The 17,980-nt window shown below is 42.7% G+C and overlaps 1 protein-coding gene across 1 annotated transcript in view; it reads right to left on the bottom strand.

Annotated features, from left to right (window-relative positions):
* Window positions 1-14,303, bottom strand: part of HGFAC (HGF activator) — a 61,644-nt gene extending 47,341 nt beyond the window's left edge. Inside the window, exons 1-3 of the mRNA XM_074951776.1 lie at window positions 14,229-14,303; window positions 12,522-12,576; window positions 10,743-10,839 (exon numbers count right to left, since the gene is read on the bottom strand). Coding sequence (XP_074807877.1) covers window positions 10,743-10,839; window positions 12,522-12,576; window positions 14,229-14,303 — 227 coding nt within the window. The remainder of the gene's footprint in view (window positions 1-10,742; window positions 10,840-12,521; window positions 12,577-14,228) is intronic.
* Between the last annotated feature and the right edge of the window lie 3,677 nt (window positions 14,304-17,980).

Raw genomic sequence — 17,980 nt, forward strand, 5'->3', positions numbered from 1 at the left:
CAATTTAAGCTCATTGCTTCTTGTCCTATCCTCACAGGTTAAGAACAATTCTTTTCCCTCCTCCTTTTAACAACCTTTTATGTACTTGAAAACTGTTATCATGTCCTCTCTCTGTCTTCTCTTTTCTGGATCAAACAACCCAATTTTTTCAATCTTCCCTCATAGGTCATGTTTTCTAGACTTTTAATCATTTTTGTTGCTCTTCTCTGGACTTTCTCCAATTTGTCTACATCTTTCCTGAAATGTGGAGCCCAGAACTGGACACAATACTCCAGTTGAGGCCTAATCAGAGCGGAGTAGAGCGGATGAATTACTTCTTGTGTCTTGCTTACAACACTCCTGCTAATACATCCCAGAATGATGTTCAGGTTTTTTGCAACAGTGTCACACTATTGACTCATATTTAGCTTGTGGTTCACTCTGACTCTCCAGATCAGTTTCTGCAGTACTCCTTCCTAGGCAGTCATTTCCCGTTTTGTATGCGTGCAACTGATTGTTCCTTCCTAAATGGAGTACTTTGCATTTGTCCTTATTGAATTTCATCCTATTTACTTCAGACCATTTCTCCAGTTTGTTCAGATCATTTTGAATTGTAATCCTATCCTCGAAAGCCCTCCCAGCTTAGTATTGTCCACAAACTTTACAAAGTATACTCTCTATATGCCATTATCTAAATCATTGATGCAGACATTGAACAGAACCAGCCCCAGAATTGATCTCTGTGGGACCCCACTTGTTATGCCCTTCCAGCATGACTTTGAACCACTAATAACTACCCTCTGGGAATGATTTTCCAACCAGTTATGCACCCACCTTATAATAGCTCCATCTAGGTTGCATTTCCCTAGTTTGTTTGTGAGAAGGTCATGCACGACAGTATCAAAAGCTTTACTAAAGTCAAGATATACCATTTCTACCACTTCCCCCCATCCACAAGACTTGTTACCCTGTCAAAGAAAGCTACCAGGTTGGTTTGACACCATTTGTTCTTGACAAATCCATGCTGTTACTTATCACCTTATTATCTTCTACATGTTTGCAAATTGATTGCTTAATTATTTGCTCCATTATCTTTCCAGGTACAGAAGCTAAGCTGACTGGTCTGTAATTCCCCGGGTTGTCCTTATTTCTCTTTTTATAGATGGGCACTATATTTGCCCTTTTCCAGTCTTCTGGAATCTCTCCCGTCTTCCATGACTTTTCAAAGATAATTGCTAATGGTTCAGATATCTCCTCAGTCAGCTCCTTGAATATTCTAGGATGCATTTCATCAGGCCCTGGTAACTTGACATCTAATTTGTCTAAGTAATTTTTAACTTGTTCTTTTCCTATTTTAGCCTCTGATCCTACCTCATTTTCACTTGCATTCACTATGTTAGACGTCCAATCACCACCAACCTTCTTGATGAAAGCCGAAACAAAGAAGTCATTAAGCACCTCTGCCATTTCCACATTTTCTGTTGTTATTTTCCCCCACCCCCACCGTGTCTACCCTGTCCTGGGTCTTCCTCTTGCTTCTAGTGTATTTGTAGAATGTTTTCTTGTTACCCTTTATATCTCTAGCAAGTTTGATCTTATTTTGTGCCTTGGCCTTTCTAATTTTGTCCCTACATACTTGTATTATCTGTTTATATTCATCTTTTGTAATTTGACCTAGTTTCCATTTTTTGTAGGACTCTTTTTTGATTTTTAGATCATTGAAGATCTCCTGGTTAAGCCAGGGTGGTCTCTTGCCATACTTCCTATCTTTCCTACACAGTGGGATAGTTTGCTCTTGTGCCCTTAATAATGTCTCTTTGAAAAACTGCCAACTGTCTTCAAATGTTTTTCCCCTTAAACTTGCTTCCCATGGGATCTTACCTACCAACTCCCTGAGTTTGCTAAAGCCTGACTTCTTGAAATCCATTATCTTTATTTTGCTGTTCTTCCTCCTACCATTCCTTAGAATCATGAACTCTACCATTTCATGACCACTTTCACCCAAGCTGCCTTCCACTTTCAAATTCTCAATCAGTTCCTCCCTATTTGTCAAAATCAAATCTAGAACAGCCTCTCTCCCCTAGTCGCTTTCTCCACCTTCTGAAATAAAAAATTGTCTCCAATATATTCCAAGAACTTTTTGGATAATCTGTGCCCTGCTGTGTTATTTTTCCAACAGATGTCTGAGTAGTTGAAGTCCCCTATCACCACCATGTCCTGTGCTTTGGATGATTTTGTTAGTTTAAAAAAAGCCTCATGCCATCTCTTTTTCCTGGTTAGGAGGTCTGTAGTAGACCCCTACCAGGACATCATCCTTGGTTTTTACTGCTTTCATCCTTACCCAGAGACTTTCAGCAAGTCTGTCTCCTATTTCCATCTCAACCTCAGTCCAAGCATATACAATTTTAATATATGGGGCAACACCTCCTCCCTTTTTTTCTCCCTTTTTTCCCTGCCTATTCTTCCTGAGCAAGCTGTACCCTTCTATACCCTTCTTTTGTTTTATTTAAACTACCTGATCAATTATATTTCACTGTTCTATTATGCATCTTTTTAACATTAATTGAACAGCCTTATTTTTTAAAAATCTAATATCCTTTTTTCCCAAGGCTTCACATGCAAGATTAAAATTATTTTGTAAGGTAGACATACTGTTTTAATTCCAACAGTGTTTGTTTGTTTCTTATTTGGATTTTAAGTAGCATTTTAGAAGTTTTAATTCACATACAGAATCTAATTAAACCCTGGGCATTTGGGTCAGTGTCCAGAATGAAATGGACGAGATAGAAAGAATGATGCACGGTAGTCCAATTAAAAATTACCAAAATTAAAGAAGCATTTTGAAGTTAAAAGAATTAGGGTCCACTTAGCTCCATTCAAGTCAATAGGACACCCTCCATGGCTTATACTGGAGTTGAGATCAGGCCCTCTTAAAGGATGGTCTATGGTTGTTCCACAACTGTTACATTAGAGTTAAATTAAGCATTAAGTTAAAAGTCGTCACTGAGACCATGGTGCTTATGATATTGTTCCTGAAATGGGCTCAGGCTCCGCATTTAATGCCCCGTTTGTGTCAGTAGTGATGGGTAAAGGGAGTCTGGATCTTTACAGCTGAGATATTGCTGCAAGACTGGCTTACTAGACCAGCCCTACGTTAACTGGCATGTGAGAAGCTAATGGAAAAGGCTCTATAGAGTTCTGATTAATGACAAAAGAGCTAAATAAAGACTTTAAACAACAAAACTCTGGGGGATGGTTAGAAAAAGCTAAGATTTACCCCAAAATTAAAATCACCCAACTCTGTCCTTCAGCAGATGGGATTCATAATCAACTTGTTTAGAATCTTTTTTCCTCTTTAAATATGTTCTGCTACAGGGCCTGACATTGCTCCCTGCACTGCCCCCTCCCCCTTTCTCCACCATATCGAACACAAACTACTTGTCTTCACATTCAAGGTCCTGTTCCCACCCTACGTATCATCTCCCAAGCTGCAACTCATGCTTGGGAGGATCTCCCCATAAATATACATAAAGCTATTTCATAGTCATCCTTTAAATCCCTTCTTAAAACTCTCCTGTGCTGTGATGCCTACCAAACACTTGACCACACTTAGGCAATTGACATGTTATATATTATACTTAGGCAATTGACATATTATACTGCCCAATATTGTCTCAATGTTTCCCTGTGATCACCCATCTATGTGTCTGTATCCACCTTTTGTCTCTTGTTTTATATGCAGATTGGGGCAGGGACTGTCTTTTAATTATGTATGTGTACAGTGCCTACTATAATGGGACCTTGGTCCATGACTGGGCTCCTAGATGCTATCATAACACAAATAATAAAATTAAAGTCACTAGGAGTTGGATTGGGCCAGGCCCACAGCTCAAGAGTTCTGCATATAAAATCCAGCAGCAGAACTAAAAAATGACTTATTAAGTGTCTGATCCAAATGTTATTGAAGTAAATAGAAAGACTCTGTGATGTTGAACTCGATATGTTTATGGAAATATGCTTATGAGTGTAAATATGATGTAACTGGAATATGCTTAATGCAAAAGGTCTCTTGTTAAGGTATCATTACAAAGCTTATAATCTACTGAGTGTGTTCATCCTATTTGTATGAATGTATCATTCTTGTATCTGAAGCTAGAAATATGAAGTATTACTCTAAAGTCCTATTGTAATTATGCAAAGTTTGGGCCATTAATGGTGGTTTAGAATCTTGATGGCTCCCATTGACCAGGACAATGGGTTGTAAAAGGCTCTGTTTACTTATAAGCCTTCCTATGCTCGTGTGAGTCAGGCCGGAAAGAATGGAGACTTGGGGGGGGGGTCTCACAGGACATGTGACCCTGTCACCTGGTACTGGAATCCATCTTAAATCTGGTGCTTTTCCATTTAGAAGGAGGGGTGGGGACCCAGAGAGACAAAAGATTCCCGCCTGTTGCCAAAGCTATAAAAAGGAGTGGAACAGAACACATGGGGGTCCCAGTCATGTAAAATCCCCTGCTTTTCACCTAAGATGCCTGCTGAAACTAACAAGAACTGTTAGGGACAGGATTGGGCCCAGACTAGGAAGGAGTCTAGTCTGTGAAAGAAGCTTCTTGGTTTCAGAGTAGCAGCCGTGTTAGTCTGTATTCGCAAAAAGAAATGGATTACTAGTGGCACCTTAGAGACTAACCAATTTATTTGAGCATAAGCTTTCGTGAGCTATAGCTCACTTCATCGGATGCATTCGATGAAGTGAGCTGTAGCTCACGAAAGCTTATACTCAAAAAAAAAAAAAAAAGCTTATTGGAACATCTCAGAGTGAGATTTACCTGTATTCAGTTTTTTAATGTAGTAGGCTTAAACTTGCGTGTTTTGTTTTATTTTGCTTGGTAACTTACTTGTTCTGTCTGTTATTTCTTGAAACCACTTAAATCCTACTTTTTATACTTACTAAAATCACTTTTGTTTATTATTAAACCCAGAGTAAGTGATTAATACCTCGGGGAGCAAACAGCTGTGCATATCTCTCTATCAGTGTTATAGAGGGTGGACAATTTATGAGTTTACCCTGTATCTGCTTTATACAGAGTAAAATGAATTTATTTGGGGTTTGGATCCCATTGGGAACTGGGTGCCTGGGTGCTGGAGATAGGTGACATGCTGAACAGTTTTTGGTTAAAGCCTGCAGCTTTGGGAGTGTGGACCAGATCTGGGTCTGTGTTGCAGCAGGCTAGCATGTCTGGCTCAACAAGGAAGGGTTCTGGAGTCCCAAGCTGGCAGTGGAAAATGGTCTCAGAGGTAACTCCAGCACGTCAGTTGACCGTCCCAAGGGGGTCTCTGTGACTAAACCCATCACAGACTCCTCTACTGACTTGAATGGGTTTTGGATCAGGCCCTAAAATGTCAGCTATTAAATAAAGAGATAAGGTGGGTGAGGTAATATTTATTGCCAACCAAACCGTGGGTGGTCAGGCCTAATGGTGAAGAGAAGAGTTCAGCCTACAGGTTAGAGCTGGGTCAAGGGTGGATGGAGTCCAGGAAATGAACCGAGGGTCAGTAGCAGACGGGTAGAAATCCAAATGCCAGAGTGGGGGGAGGGGAAACGAAAGTTGTAAGCCAGAGGCAGAGCCAGAGATCAGTGCTGGAGACACAGAAGCTGAATGCCAGAACTGGAGGGTCAACTGGAGTCGTAAGCTACAGGCAGAGCTGGGGAGAGTGGGTCAAAACTGGAAGTCTGAAGCATAGCAGGAGCAGGGACTGGAAGCAGTCTGGAGCAGGGCTAGAACAAGGGCTGGAGCAAGCAGGAGCAGGGCTGGAACAAGGTCAAGCACAGCTGCAGGTATGGTGCACCTTGAACAACCAGTGAACTACAGTGGGGGCTTGGTCTGTTCCCTGACAACATCGTTTATTGGACCAACTTCTGTTGGTGAAAGAAACAAGCTTTCAAGCTACTCAGAGCTCTTCTTAAGGTCTGGGAAATGTAGTCAGAGGATATTTCTACACTGCAATGTAAACCCTGGGTTTGAACTCAGGCTCAAGCATAATCCATTGGCGCTGACTCTGTGGGTGCTCTAGGGCTGGAGCACCCACAGGGAAAAATTGGTGGGTGCTCAGCACCCACCAGCAGCTCCCCGCTGGCCCTCGCGCCCATCTCACCTCTGCCCCACCTCTGCTTCCTCTCCTGAGCGTGCCACCACCGCCCTGCTTCTTCCCCGTCCCTCCCTCCCAGGCTTGCCACAAATCAGCTATTTCATGCGCAGCAAGCCTGTGAGGGAGGGGGGAGAAGTGGAGCGGTGGCGTGCTTAGGGGAGGAGATGGAGGCTGAGCGGAAGCAAGCTGGAGCAGGGAGCGGATCCTCTGCACCCCCCACCCCCAAACTCATCGCCGCTTCCTATGGCCCTCCCCGCACCCCCCCAGCTCACCTCCGCTCCGCCTCCTCCCCTGAGCGCACTGCCGCTCCGCTTCTCCCCCCTCCCAGGCTTGCTGCGTGTAAGCCTGGGAGGGAGGGGGGTGGAGGGGAAATGCCACGTGCCCGGAGAAGGAGGCGGGAGTGGGGATTTGGGGAAGGGGTTGGAATGGGGGTGGGGCCGGGGGCGGAGTTGGGGCATGCTGGCTAAAGTCAGCGCCTATGGCATAATCCCCCTTCCACACAAATCACGCTAACTTAGGACTCAGACTCAGTGTCCTAGGACTCCACAGGGGTGGAGGATCCGAGAGAGAGTCAAGCCGGGACCTAAGGTTAAAGCCTTACTGCTTTGCAGTGTAGTTGCAGCCCTACTGGACTCATGCTATGGGAGTCTGCCAAAAGTATTCCACAACCCCACTGGTTGACTTTCTTTGTCCTCTAGACAGTCATGTTTGGTGAACAGTCAAGTTTTTCCACATTGCTCCATAAACAAAAGGGCTAGAGCAGCCACGTTTTGGGAGTGTGCTAGGAAGTCTGGGATATGGGTAGTTCGACTTATGCCATCATAATGCAGAATAGACGCTTGTGCCCCAGGCTGGGACCTAAAGCTTTAAATCAGCAGAACAATGTGCTGCTATGAAACCTGTTTTAGTTTGTCAAGTGCTATATAAAAAGCCAGACTGTGCCCAACTCTTGAGCAGGGGGGCTAGCCACAATGACAGTCCCTGATAATGTCCCTTCCAGTATAAGCCACCTCAAAAAGAGCAGGGAGGAAAAGTCTTATCTGCTCACTGGTCAGCAGAGTCATCTGAGGTCCATTATCATACATCACTCCAGTGCAGCACAGACTCATAAACACATAATCTAACAAAAACAATGCACAAGGCAGCGCTCTCGCTGTTATGCAGTGCTAGTTTTCTGGCATCAAGATCTCTGAAGACATGTCAGGTTGCTTTTAGCGTATGAGAGAAGAGCATATGTTCGCTAGAAAGGTCAGAGATAAAGATGAAACAGACATGCCTTGTCAAAATCAGGCAGCTACAGCTACCTCTTCTCTTATCTCCCAACTTGTAAACTGTATTTGAAAATAGGAAGCAATAATGAAAGCCACCCACGGTCAACTCTCAACTGTGTTCCAACCTTGGATCCCACACATTGGCTCTTTTTCAATTTCTATGGCATAGTTAGTTAAAGATCTATATGGAGGATTTCAGGTATAATTAAGAATCCTCCTGAATATGAAATAAACTGAAATGGGCCTAAAGATCAATCACAAGTGTGTTGGCTCACTTAGATGCAGGTTTCCAGAAAGAAAATTGCTCACATTATTTATATTGAATTAAGATACTCTTGAAATATTGTTTAATTGGTGCCTTTCTCATCAGCTAGTTACCTGTGGATAATCAGGATAATCAGAAGTGATCTCCTAGCTTGAATTACCTAGTTTAAATGAGAGACAAGATTGGAGAGGTAGTATCTTTTATTGACCAACTTCTGCTGATGAGAGAGACAAGCTTTTTCGAGCTACACAGAGCTCTTCCTCAGGTCTGGAAAAAGCACTCAGAGCGTCACAGCTAAATACAAGATGGAGCAGATTGTGTAGCATAAGTAGTTAGCACATATTCTCAGGTACAATTCAAGTTGAAGTAGCCCATTAAACACCTCTGCAGTCATATGACAAAAAGGGGTGTTTTTTTAGCGGTTATGAACTGTTGTAATAAGCCATAAATCCAGTGTCTAGCAAAGTCATGAATTTAAGCTCCCAGGCACGTCTTTTGAAAGTGTTGTGCAGGTTTCCTTTGAGGATGAGGATGGAGAGGTCACATATAGAGTGATCACTTTGTGCGAAGTGTTCACCCACAGGTGATATGGTGTTTTTGTCTTTTATCATTTTCCTGTGTGAGTTCATTCTAGAGCATAGTGATTGTCTGGTTTCACCCACATAGTTGTTATTGGGGCATTTAGTCACTGAGTGAGGTATACCACATGTTGTGATAAGCATGTGTAGGACACATGGATCTTGAAAGGTGTGTTGTGGCAGGTGTTGGTCACTGGTGCAGGGGAGATATTTCTGCAAAGTTTTGCATCTGTTGTTCTGACAGGATCTAGTCCTGCTTGAGTTGGTGTGTTCTGGTCTGCGGGGAGCATGCTTCTGATGATGAGCTTAGAGAGGTTGGGTTGGGGGATTGTTTCAGGAATGATTTCTTGCAAGATGGGGTCCCCATTGAGTATGGCTTGTAGTTGTGTGAGGATATGAGATGGTAGATGACAATTAGGGGTGTGTGACCAGAGGGAGTTTTATTTATGTATTGAAGCAGGTTCTCTCAAGTTATTTTGGTGGCCCATTCCATGATGCAATCTACTTCTCTGGTGGAGTGTTCTCTGGTGGCAGTTTTAAGTGTGTTAAGGCATATATCCTGGACTTTCTCTTTGGAGCTTATTCTGTGGCATCAGAGTGCCTGGCTGTAGATAACAGATTTCTTGGTGTCTTTGGGGTTGAAGGTGTGGTGATCCATGGGCTTCTTGTATATAGTCATTTGTAGGATTCCATTATTTAAGCCTATTGTGGTGTCCAGGAAGTTGATGCTGGTGCGGGAATATTCCAGAGAGTGTTTAATGGACAGGGGATGGATGTTAAAATTGTGGTGGAAATTTGTGAGGGATTTTAAGTTGTCTGTCCAGGGGATAAAAATATCATCAATGTATCTCAGGTATATCATTGATTTCATGGTGCATTTTGTGGTGCATTTCTCTCTGGAACACTCCCAACTAGTCTCAACTTCCTGAACATCACAATCAGCTTCAACAATGGATAGCTTGTCTCTCTCACCAAGAGAAGTTAGTCCAATTAATATATTACCTCACCCACCTTTTCTAATAACCCGAGACTGACACAGTTACAACAATACTAGTTTAAATGAGTCCACATGAGAGTGACTGCCTTATGTTGCCTACGCTAGCACTTTACACCCACAATAGATATGCAGTCAAAGAAACACTATGTCAATCATGAAAAAAGGCACTTGTCCAAAATAAAATCTAAGGACTAGAACCTGCCTTCTACTGCATGTCTATTTACAAACACATTCTGTAACATTATCACATTTACCTACACCCTTAAATCTGCCACTTACAAATCATCTATAGGGAAAAAAGATTGTCATACCCCTGTACTTCCTAGTCCACACACTGTTTTGTCTTCTTATGCCCACTTCTTGTGTCTGGTAGTAAACTAAGGTTATGTCTACACTACAGACCTTACTGCAGCTGTGCCACTGCAAGGTCTCCTGTGTAGCCACTCTATACCAGCGGGAGAGAGCTCTCCTGCTGGCATAATTAAACCACCCACAACGAGTGGCGGTAGCTATGTCACCCAGAAACACTCTCCCACTGACATAGCGCTGTCCACACTGATGCTTTTGCCAGTGAAATTCTGTCTGTTGGGGGTGGGGGTATCTTTTTCACACCCCTGACTGACAAAAGTTTTGCTGACAAAAACTAGTGTAGACAAAGCTTGAGGCTGTCTGCTTCTGTGTTTATACAATACCTAACACACTGGGGTCCCTATTTGACGGGGGCCCTCCAGACACTACTGTAACACAAATAATAGTGAATAATTATAACAATTCCCACATTCAGGGAAGGATAGAATTTGACCTTGACTCTCTGAAAAAGATTTTGAGTTTTTTAAAAAGTAAGTGAATCTGGAATAATAATAAAAATAAATATTCTGAAGGATAGCTGTAGTCCACCTACAACTGCACCGTCCATAATGAGCTTTGTGCCAGTCTCACTATAGTTTAAGTACAGGCAGCAAAAAGGGTTTCATCTAAAAACTTGATTGGCTTTCCAGTAGTAAACTTTTGAGTTGTTACCCACACAAAACTTGATTGCTTCTTCAGCAGAGAGATCAGTCCTGGTGCATTGATTACATATGTTTATATTCCATCTTTTATTCAGTCCAGAGAGTTAATAGTAGAGGGATCATATTCTCCACTTATACCACACAAGGAATTGCCAATGATCTGAATTGGAATTCCCATATATGAATCAAGGAAAGAATATGTATGATCCATGATGAATAATTCTTCTGCATTCCTTTTGTGCGATGACATGTAATTCTTCTGCACTACTTTTGTGCATTCTTTGTGCCTTCAGACACTGGCATTGCCCCATCTCTTTCTGTATATAGGGCCTGAGTCCAATGTTCACTGATATCGGTGGGAGTCTTTCTGTTGACTTCAATGGGTGTTGGATTGGGCCCATAAAGATTTATGGTAAAAACACGATTAATGATCAAATACCTACTCATTTTAATTTAAAATAAAGCACCGAATATTTCTTTGCAAAGCTGACTTACCATTTCTTTCGAGAAAGTAGATTTGATATACATGCATGGTACATCCTTCCACCATACCGAAAGGGAAACGAACATAGCTGGTCATCCTCCGTAAACACTGAAATACGAGAGTAAAACCTCCATGCAGTCACACACTGACATGCAGCTCTTTGCTTACACAAAAGTAATGCTAATTTAAAGGAAAGGAATCTTCAGGTATCTCAACAGGATGGTGGATCCTGTTTCTTGTGGACTCTGGTATAGTAAGAGGAAAAGGAAATCTTAGAGTACGCTGGAGCTGCAGGCACTACAGCTAAAGCAACATAATTTAAGCAGTCAGTGGTAGAATAAAAATTTCAGATAATTTCAGTTCATGAACATATGGCAATTCCTGGTACAGCCAGACATAATAATAATTAATAATAATACATTCATATTATTAATGTGATATCTGAAATAGTACTCTTTGGGCCTCTATACCACATTAAAAGGATGTTATAAAGTAAAGTGTCAGCCTGTAAAACAATCAAATAGACAAAAATGGCCAAAGGGGTAGGAGGGTTGTAAAGGGTGGAGGAAGATACTTAATATGGGGGCAAACATTGATTGGAATCATCAAAAGATCATCATCACTTTTGGAATAAACAGGCTCATTACAAGTGAAGAAAAATGGACTGAGATGGATGTCTAGAAACAATGAGTCTACGCCCACCACCTCAGTAGTACAGTTGCCTAAGAAGGGATGATGGGATCCCTATAAGGCAGGTAAGGCTAGACAAGACCCTCCTACTTTTTACCGGCCATAAGGGCATGTGATGGGAGGAGGGGCAGAGAGGAGTGAGCTGCGGGAGGGGACTTGGGGGAAAGAGGCGGCACGGGAGCGGAAGTTTGGGTGGAAGAGGTGGCATGGGGCCAGGGCCTTGAGGGGAATCAGTGGTGCAAGGGGTCAGGAAGAAGGGGCAGCATGGGGGCAAGGCCTTGGGGGAGGGGATGGTGCAAAGGCGGGGCCATGGTTCAGGCACCCGTGGCCCCTCCATTTTTTAGAGAGCTTCCACCAACTCCTGGGCTAGATCTACAAAGGGATTTGGGCACCTTGATGCCACTTTAGGTGCTAAAATTCAAAATTTAGATACGCAAACCCTCCCCCTCAACTGCCACCTAACTCTGTAGGTGCCTAAAGTCCTAGGGACCTGAATTTCCACTGGTAAAGTCCCTTAGCTGCTTAAAAATCTGCCACTGGGCATGTGCACAGCCACTTCAGTCTAGGTGCCCGCATATAGCTCACGCTTAAGCCCCAACATGAGCCTCAGACTAGGTAAGGATCTTTGCCTATCTTACCTGTGGGGCCTGATCTGGTAGGTGTTCTCAGAAACTTCCAACCAGATTGTGTCCAGCACATAGCACCACCAGAGGAAGAGGTGGTGATGTCTCCCCAACCCCTTTATATCTTTTAGCCAGTGGCTAGAGCACTCAGTCATGATGTGGGAGACCCAGGTCAATTCTCTGCTCTGCCTGATGTGGAGAAGGGATTTGAACTTGGCTTTTCCCAACCCAGGAGGGTGCCCTAGCCACTGCACTACGGGATATTCTGAGGCAGGTATCTCTTAGTATTTCCTGTTAGAGCAGCTCCACTGCGTATAAATAATTAAATATGCACTGGGGCCCATCTTTCTGTTCCTCTACCACTGTCTTAAAAAGTTCATGTTGAAACAAAAACAGGCTTATTATAGGGTTGCATATCATAGATACAGGTAAGCAGTTTGTTGTTATTACTGACACCTATTAGATCTGATTTGGTACCTCTGTGGTGAAAGATTTCATGTACTGAGCCTCTTCTTTGCGTAGACCCATGGTTCTACAAGTAAAAATAATGCAGGTTGGAAATACATAAATCCATTACATAAAACATTCTGTAAGGACAAAACATACATTCAGAGGTGTCCCAAAACACTTGTTATGTAGCACTTCGGCAAGAATCCTGTTATTTGTGTGTGCTTTTGGCTAGGGAGCATTCTTGTGAAAGGGAATAAACAAACATTAGCTGATGAAAGGTCGTGGCTTATCCAGGAAAAGCCAAACATGGTACAAGAATGCAGAAGACAAGCTTCATTATACCTTTCTGTTATCTAGGGACATATGTTCCTATTTCTTTTGTCAGGGAGCACGTCTTTCAGAGCTAGTTCACAGCTATGAATAATGCCCCAACCTTTTGACCTTTCACATCATTTAGCAGGGTTCCCCATGGGCTGAGTTATAAGCAATCTCTATTTGAGCTCACTGACCAGGAAATGAACACTGATAAAACTAAATATGTTAATTCTAATCAGCCTCAAGGAATAAGGAATAATAGCAGGACATAATAAAGTGCCACCACCACCAAAGGCACTCAGGACAACAAACAACAATAAAGACATGATTAAAATACAATATCCATATAATATAAATTCAATATCAGAAAAACAATCAAGGGAACTGGCACATAAGGAAAGGGGAGAAATAGATAGAGGGAAGTTAATAAATAAGGAGCAAAGCCTGATTCTTCTAAAAAAGCAGCTTGAGATGTTTATTACTACAGGGAAAAGCTTAAATGGATGCAAGGAAGAAACAAGCTCCATACTCTAGAGCCTGCAACAGCTCCATCACCTCCCAACCTAAGGCCTGATCCAACACCCAGTGGCCCAATCAGGATTGAGGCCCTTTGTGCTAGCCACTGTAGAAACACATAGAAAGAGACATTCCCTGACCTGGAATGCTTACAGTTCAAGACAAGATGCAACAAGAACATATAATACACTGTTGAAAGGGTTTGTGGGAGGACACCAGCAACAGAGGTAAGAACAGGTGGTTACCGAGGCTAGCTACGTGCAGTTAGATGGCTCCGAGTCAATTCTTTAACAATATGTACAAACACAAACATTAGGGTTATCATTAATCCCTACTGGCCCCTCCCCTAGCCACTCATAGGTTGAGCCTGGATCAGGACCTGAGCCAGGAGAAAGCTTAGTAGCCTGACCACCAAGTCTGAAATACCTACATTCCTGTAGATGCCCACGTTCAGATCCCAACAGGGCAATCTAGAGGTAGAGATCCATGAAGTCTGATGCCCGGGGTGGGTCTTATAGATGAAACCTTATAACTTGTGCTCCTCTCTGCTCGGCAAGAGCGTTACAGATCCCCGGCATTTCTTGTATGTGTGCTCCTCCCTTGGTCACTGGGCAGTGTATTACACGCTGGGTGCTGCTTTCCACCCCACTGGTAGGTGAAAGGACTCCTACATGCATAGCCACAGTAGTATCGTTAGCATGACATGATACCTGATTTTCCACAAAGTTATCAGATAAATTATCCATGATGAAAGATTTTGTCAGCTAACTTGCTTTGTGTAATTCAGCCTGTTGTCTGGCTCTACCCATTCAACCCAAGTACAAGTATCTAGTGCCTGTCATTTCATGTCCAGCCTTTGGTTCACTGACCAGCCATTCCAAATCACAAGAAAACCACACTTACCATCCCTGTACAGTCATGGCTGAAAGTCAAAGCCAGGATGACAACAGCAAAAGGACTGCAGGCTTTCATCTTCATTTTCCTTTCCAAAAAACCCTGAATACAGCCGTAGGGCTGGGCTGTTCTGCTGCCCAGGGGTTGGATGCTGGAGGATAAATCAGCTACAGGCTTTTGCAAGAGATTTGGATATACCAAAATCTCCCAGTGGTTCACTTGACTTTAGAGTATTTTAACTTGTTAAGTAATCAAAGCTCTTATCAGTGTTAATCATTAACTTCTTTGTGGGCTGATATGAATGCAGTATTTGGAGCTATTTTACTAAAACCACAGGGACTGAATAGCTTTCAAAGGCCGTGTGTGGAGATAAGTGCCCTCCACTTGCCCTGAACTCAGTGGGCATGAAATGTACTCAGCACATCCACAGGATCCAGCTTGAGGTTACTTGTACTCAGAAAGCTATTTGCAATGGAAGCCCTTCTTCTCTCTTTTCCTTTGATATGTAATTATAAACATGATACAGTAATTATGAAGACTCCAAACAAGCCACTCAGGAAACTATGTTACGTGGCAAAACATGGAACAGATCAATGCCAATATCAGACAAACACATGAATTACTCATTAACAGATGTTTACTTGCCCAGCAGTTACTTATAAGAATGCTGGATCAGTGAGTTAGGATAAAATAAAAGAGAAAGAAAATACACATTACTCTGATCAAACAGAAACTAGGTACAGTAAATAATCCCATTCTATAGTAAGATATGGTCTACACTTAAAAGTTTTATCGGCATAGCTAAGTCAGTTAAGGGTTTAATTGTTACCAACATAGCTATGCCAGTAAAAGCCCTAACCTATGTCTACATTACAGACCTTACAACAGCCGTGCCGTTGTAAGATGTGCTGTGTAGCAGCTCTTTATCGCCAGGAGAGAGCTCTCCCAGCGACTAAATAAAACCACCGCCAATGAGGGGCAGTAGCTTCATCGCCAGGAGCGTGGCTCCCGCCGACAAAGCACTGTCCACACCGGTGCTTTTTGTCATTAAAACTTTTGTCATTCAGGGGGCTGTTTTTTCACACCCCTGAATGACAAAAGTTTTAACAATGAAAGTGCCAATGTAGACATAGCCCTAGTGTGAACAAAGTTATATCAGTATAACTGTGCTTGTAAGTGGGGGAATTGGCATAAACTATACCTGTGAAAGTCCTTTCGTACTGCTATAACTGTGTCCACACTAGTGGATTTTGCCAGTATAGCTTTACTAGTATAACTACACAGGCAAAACCTTCCCAGTGTAGGTAATGCCTTAAAAATGAACAACAAACACTGGGTGAATTTTGAATTCACTCCAGATTCAGCAATAAATAATAATTATACTTGGCACTTACATAGCATCTGTTATCTTAGGATTTGAGATTAATTAATCCCACAGAACCTGTGACGTAGGTATGTATAATTATCCCCCATTTTACAGATGGGAAGTATGAGGTACAGAGGTGTTAAATGATTCACCAAGGTCACAAAGGAATTCTGTGCAGGGATAGAACACACATCTCCCAGCTATCAGTCTCACGCCTTACCTTGAACACCATCCATCCTCTGTAAGGATTTTGATGTCTAAAGACCAATCTGAACAGAAGATTTCGGGGAGCCTCACAATAACCTCCTGCTGGGTCCCCCCCATTAAGCCCATCTATCAGAGCTGAATATTAAAAACTACACACACACCAAATATATAAGTAAATAACAACAGTTTATTTGACTAAGGGAAGAGGAAGGGAGGAGAGGGGAATGGATTAACAAATCTGGAGACTTGGGATACCACTTACACACACTCATACACTTAATGATATATATAGATGTTCTTCTACCTTTCCGGATGTTTACACAGAAGGTGGCAGGATCCAGATGACCGAAGCCAGCCATGGACTGATGAACTCCGACCGTGGACAGCAAATGAAATGGACAGGTATGTATGTATCCCTATCTTAACTCCCACCCTATCCCGCTTTGCGTCATCTGTGTGTGTAAGATTGAACTAACTACTCGGACTAGGTCCGAGTATGCCAGTCTGCTTTCCCAAATAAAAGCATAAACCCAAACCCAAACCTATTAGTAAATAGCTGTTGCAGGCCAATAGCTACTGTCAAGATGGTACTACAGTGCAAGAGAGCTGGACACTTGAACCTCTGACCTCTCGAAAGCTCCAGAGACCAAGAGCTCCTCCCCTCACACACTTTTACAGGGAGCTGTTGATGGGCAAACCTAGTTTCCCACCTTTTCTTGGTACCAAGGAACAAGAACCTGACACAAGATGGAGGTTACCTTGGCCTTTTACCAAAACAAAATGGCCCTTTAAGTTACAGATTTCAATAATTTGGCAGAAGTAAATGAGGTTTAAAACAAAAATTAACACCTCTATTTAACTGGACTCCAGAATGGCAAGTCCCATACTATGTTTTGTGGACTACCAGTGATCCCCATGGGCCTTTCCATGTGGCTGAGAAAGAGCCAGGCAGCCAACTGATATTGCTAATTCAGTCACTTGGTTTGCTGTTCCACCGAGTACACCTGAAAGCTGGGAGGGAAGTCACTACGAGAGGTCATCGTTCAATAAAGGAAGTAGCCTCCTTCACCCCTTGTCAGAGCCAGGACCAGCCACCCCTAGGGCCAGGACTGCAGTATTTCAGTGGAGATCGAGGCCGAACCTAGGATAACTTATTTATTTATCTAAAAACAAGAAATGACACAAAGTACTGAGGATGATGCCATAATCTAGTCTGTCTGTGTTCTCTGACCCAGTCTCTGCTACTGGCTCCCTTTCTTAAGAGTGGGAACTGACGAGCAGAGAGGCACTGTACAGTATCCTGCTGACTGAGTGGCAACTTTAAACTTTCTGCTGAAACGTAATACTTTACAATACAAGGAAAAAGAAGAAGCCACTACTGCTGTCACCACTGGGAATGGTCACATCTGGGAGTCACAGCTGCTGGCAGCATAGACAAGGGGAGAGCCATCAGAGGAAGTAGTTGCCACCGAGAACTGAGAAACCTGCTTCCAGGAGCCCCCGACACATGGAGCCGTGCATGACAGCCACCACTTTCTTCCAATGGGAATTTCCTCACACAAGGACTAAATAACAGCTTCAGGATTTAGCCTTATATAAATACATTATACCAAACACCTACCCACTACACATTCACTACCTATACAGGTTCAGTCCAAAGGGGTATGGAAGGATCTAAATGGCACAGATGAAAGGTACTGACTGTGACTCAACCAGTTGTTGTAGCAGGAAACTATATTAAGCCACCAATTCTCAGTGCCCCATATCCTGTAGACAAGCAATTTTAAAGCACTGTCCATAAGGTTCTAAATTAATGGACATTTAAAACCAGACTCCACAAAACATTGGAAAATATATTGGAGGGAAAAATCCTGGCTCTTGAAGCGATAGACTGTCTGACCTAAGAGTTCTTTTCCATATCTGACTGCTACAATTTTCAGAAATGGCACCAATGCTGATCTCATTGCACCAGAGCAACTGAGACCTGAATCTGGTCCACAGTCTCGAACACACACCTCCATTTCCTCTTTTAATAGCACTTAGGTTCCCCCTTTAAATTTTGCTATACAGCAATATTCAACAAGTCAACAGTGTAACACTGTTGCAAAAAAAGCAAACACCATTCTGGGATGTATTAGCAGTATTGTAAGCAAGACATGACAAGTAATTCTTCCACTCTACTCCGCAC

This window comes from Natator depressus, chromosome 4 (assembly GCF_965152275.1).
Source record: "Natator depressus isolate rNatDep1 chromosome 4, rNatDep2.hap1, whole genome shotgun sequence".
Taxonomy (NCBI): Eukaryota; Metazoa; Chordata; order Testudines; family Cheloniidae; genus Natator; species Natator depressus.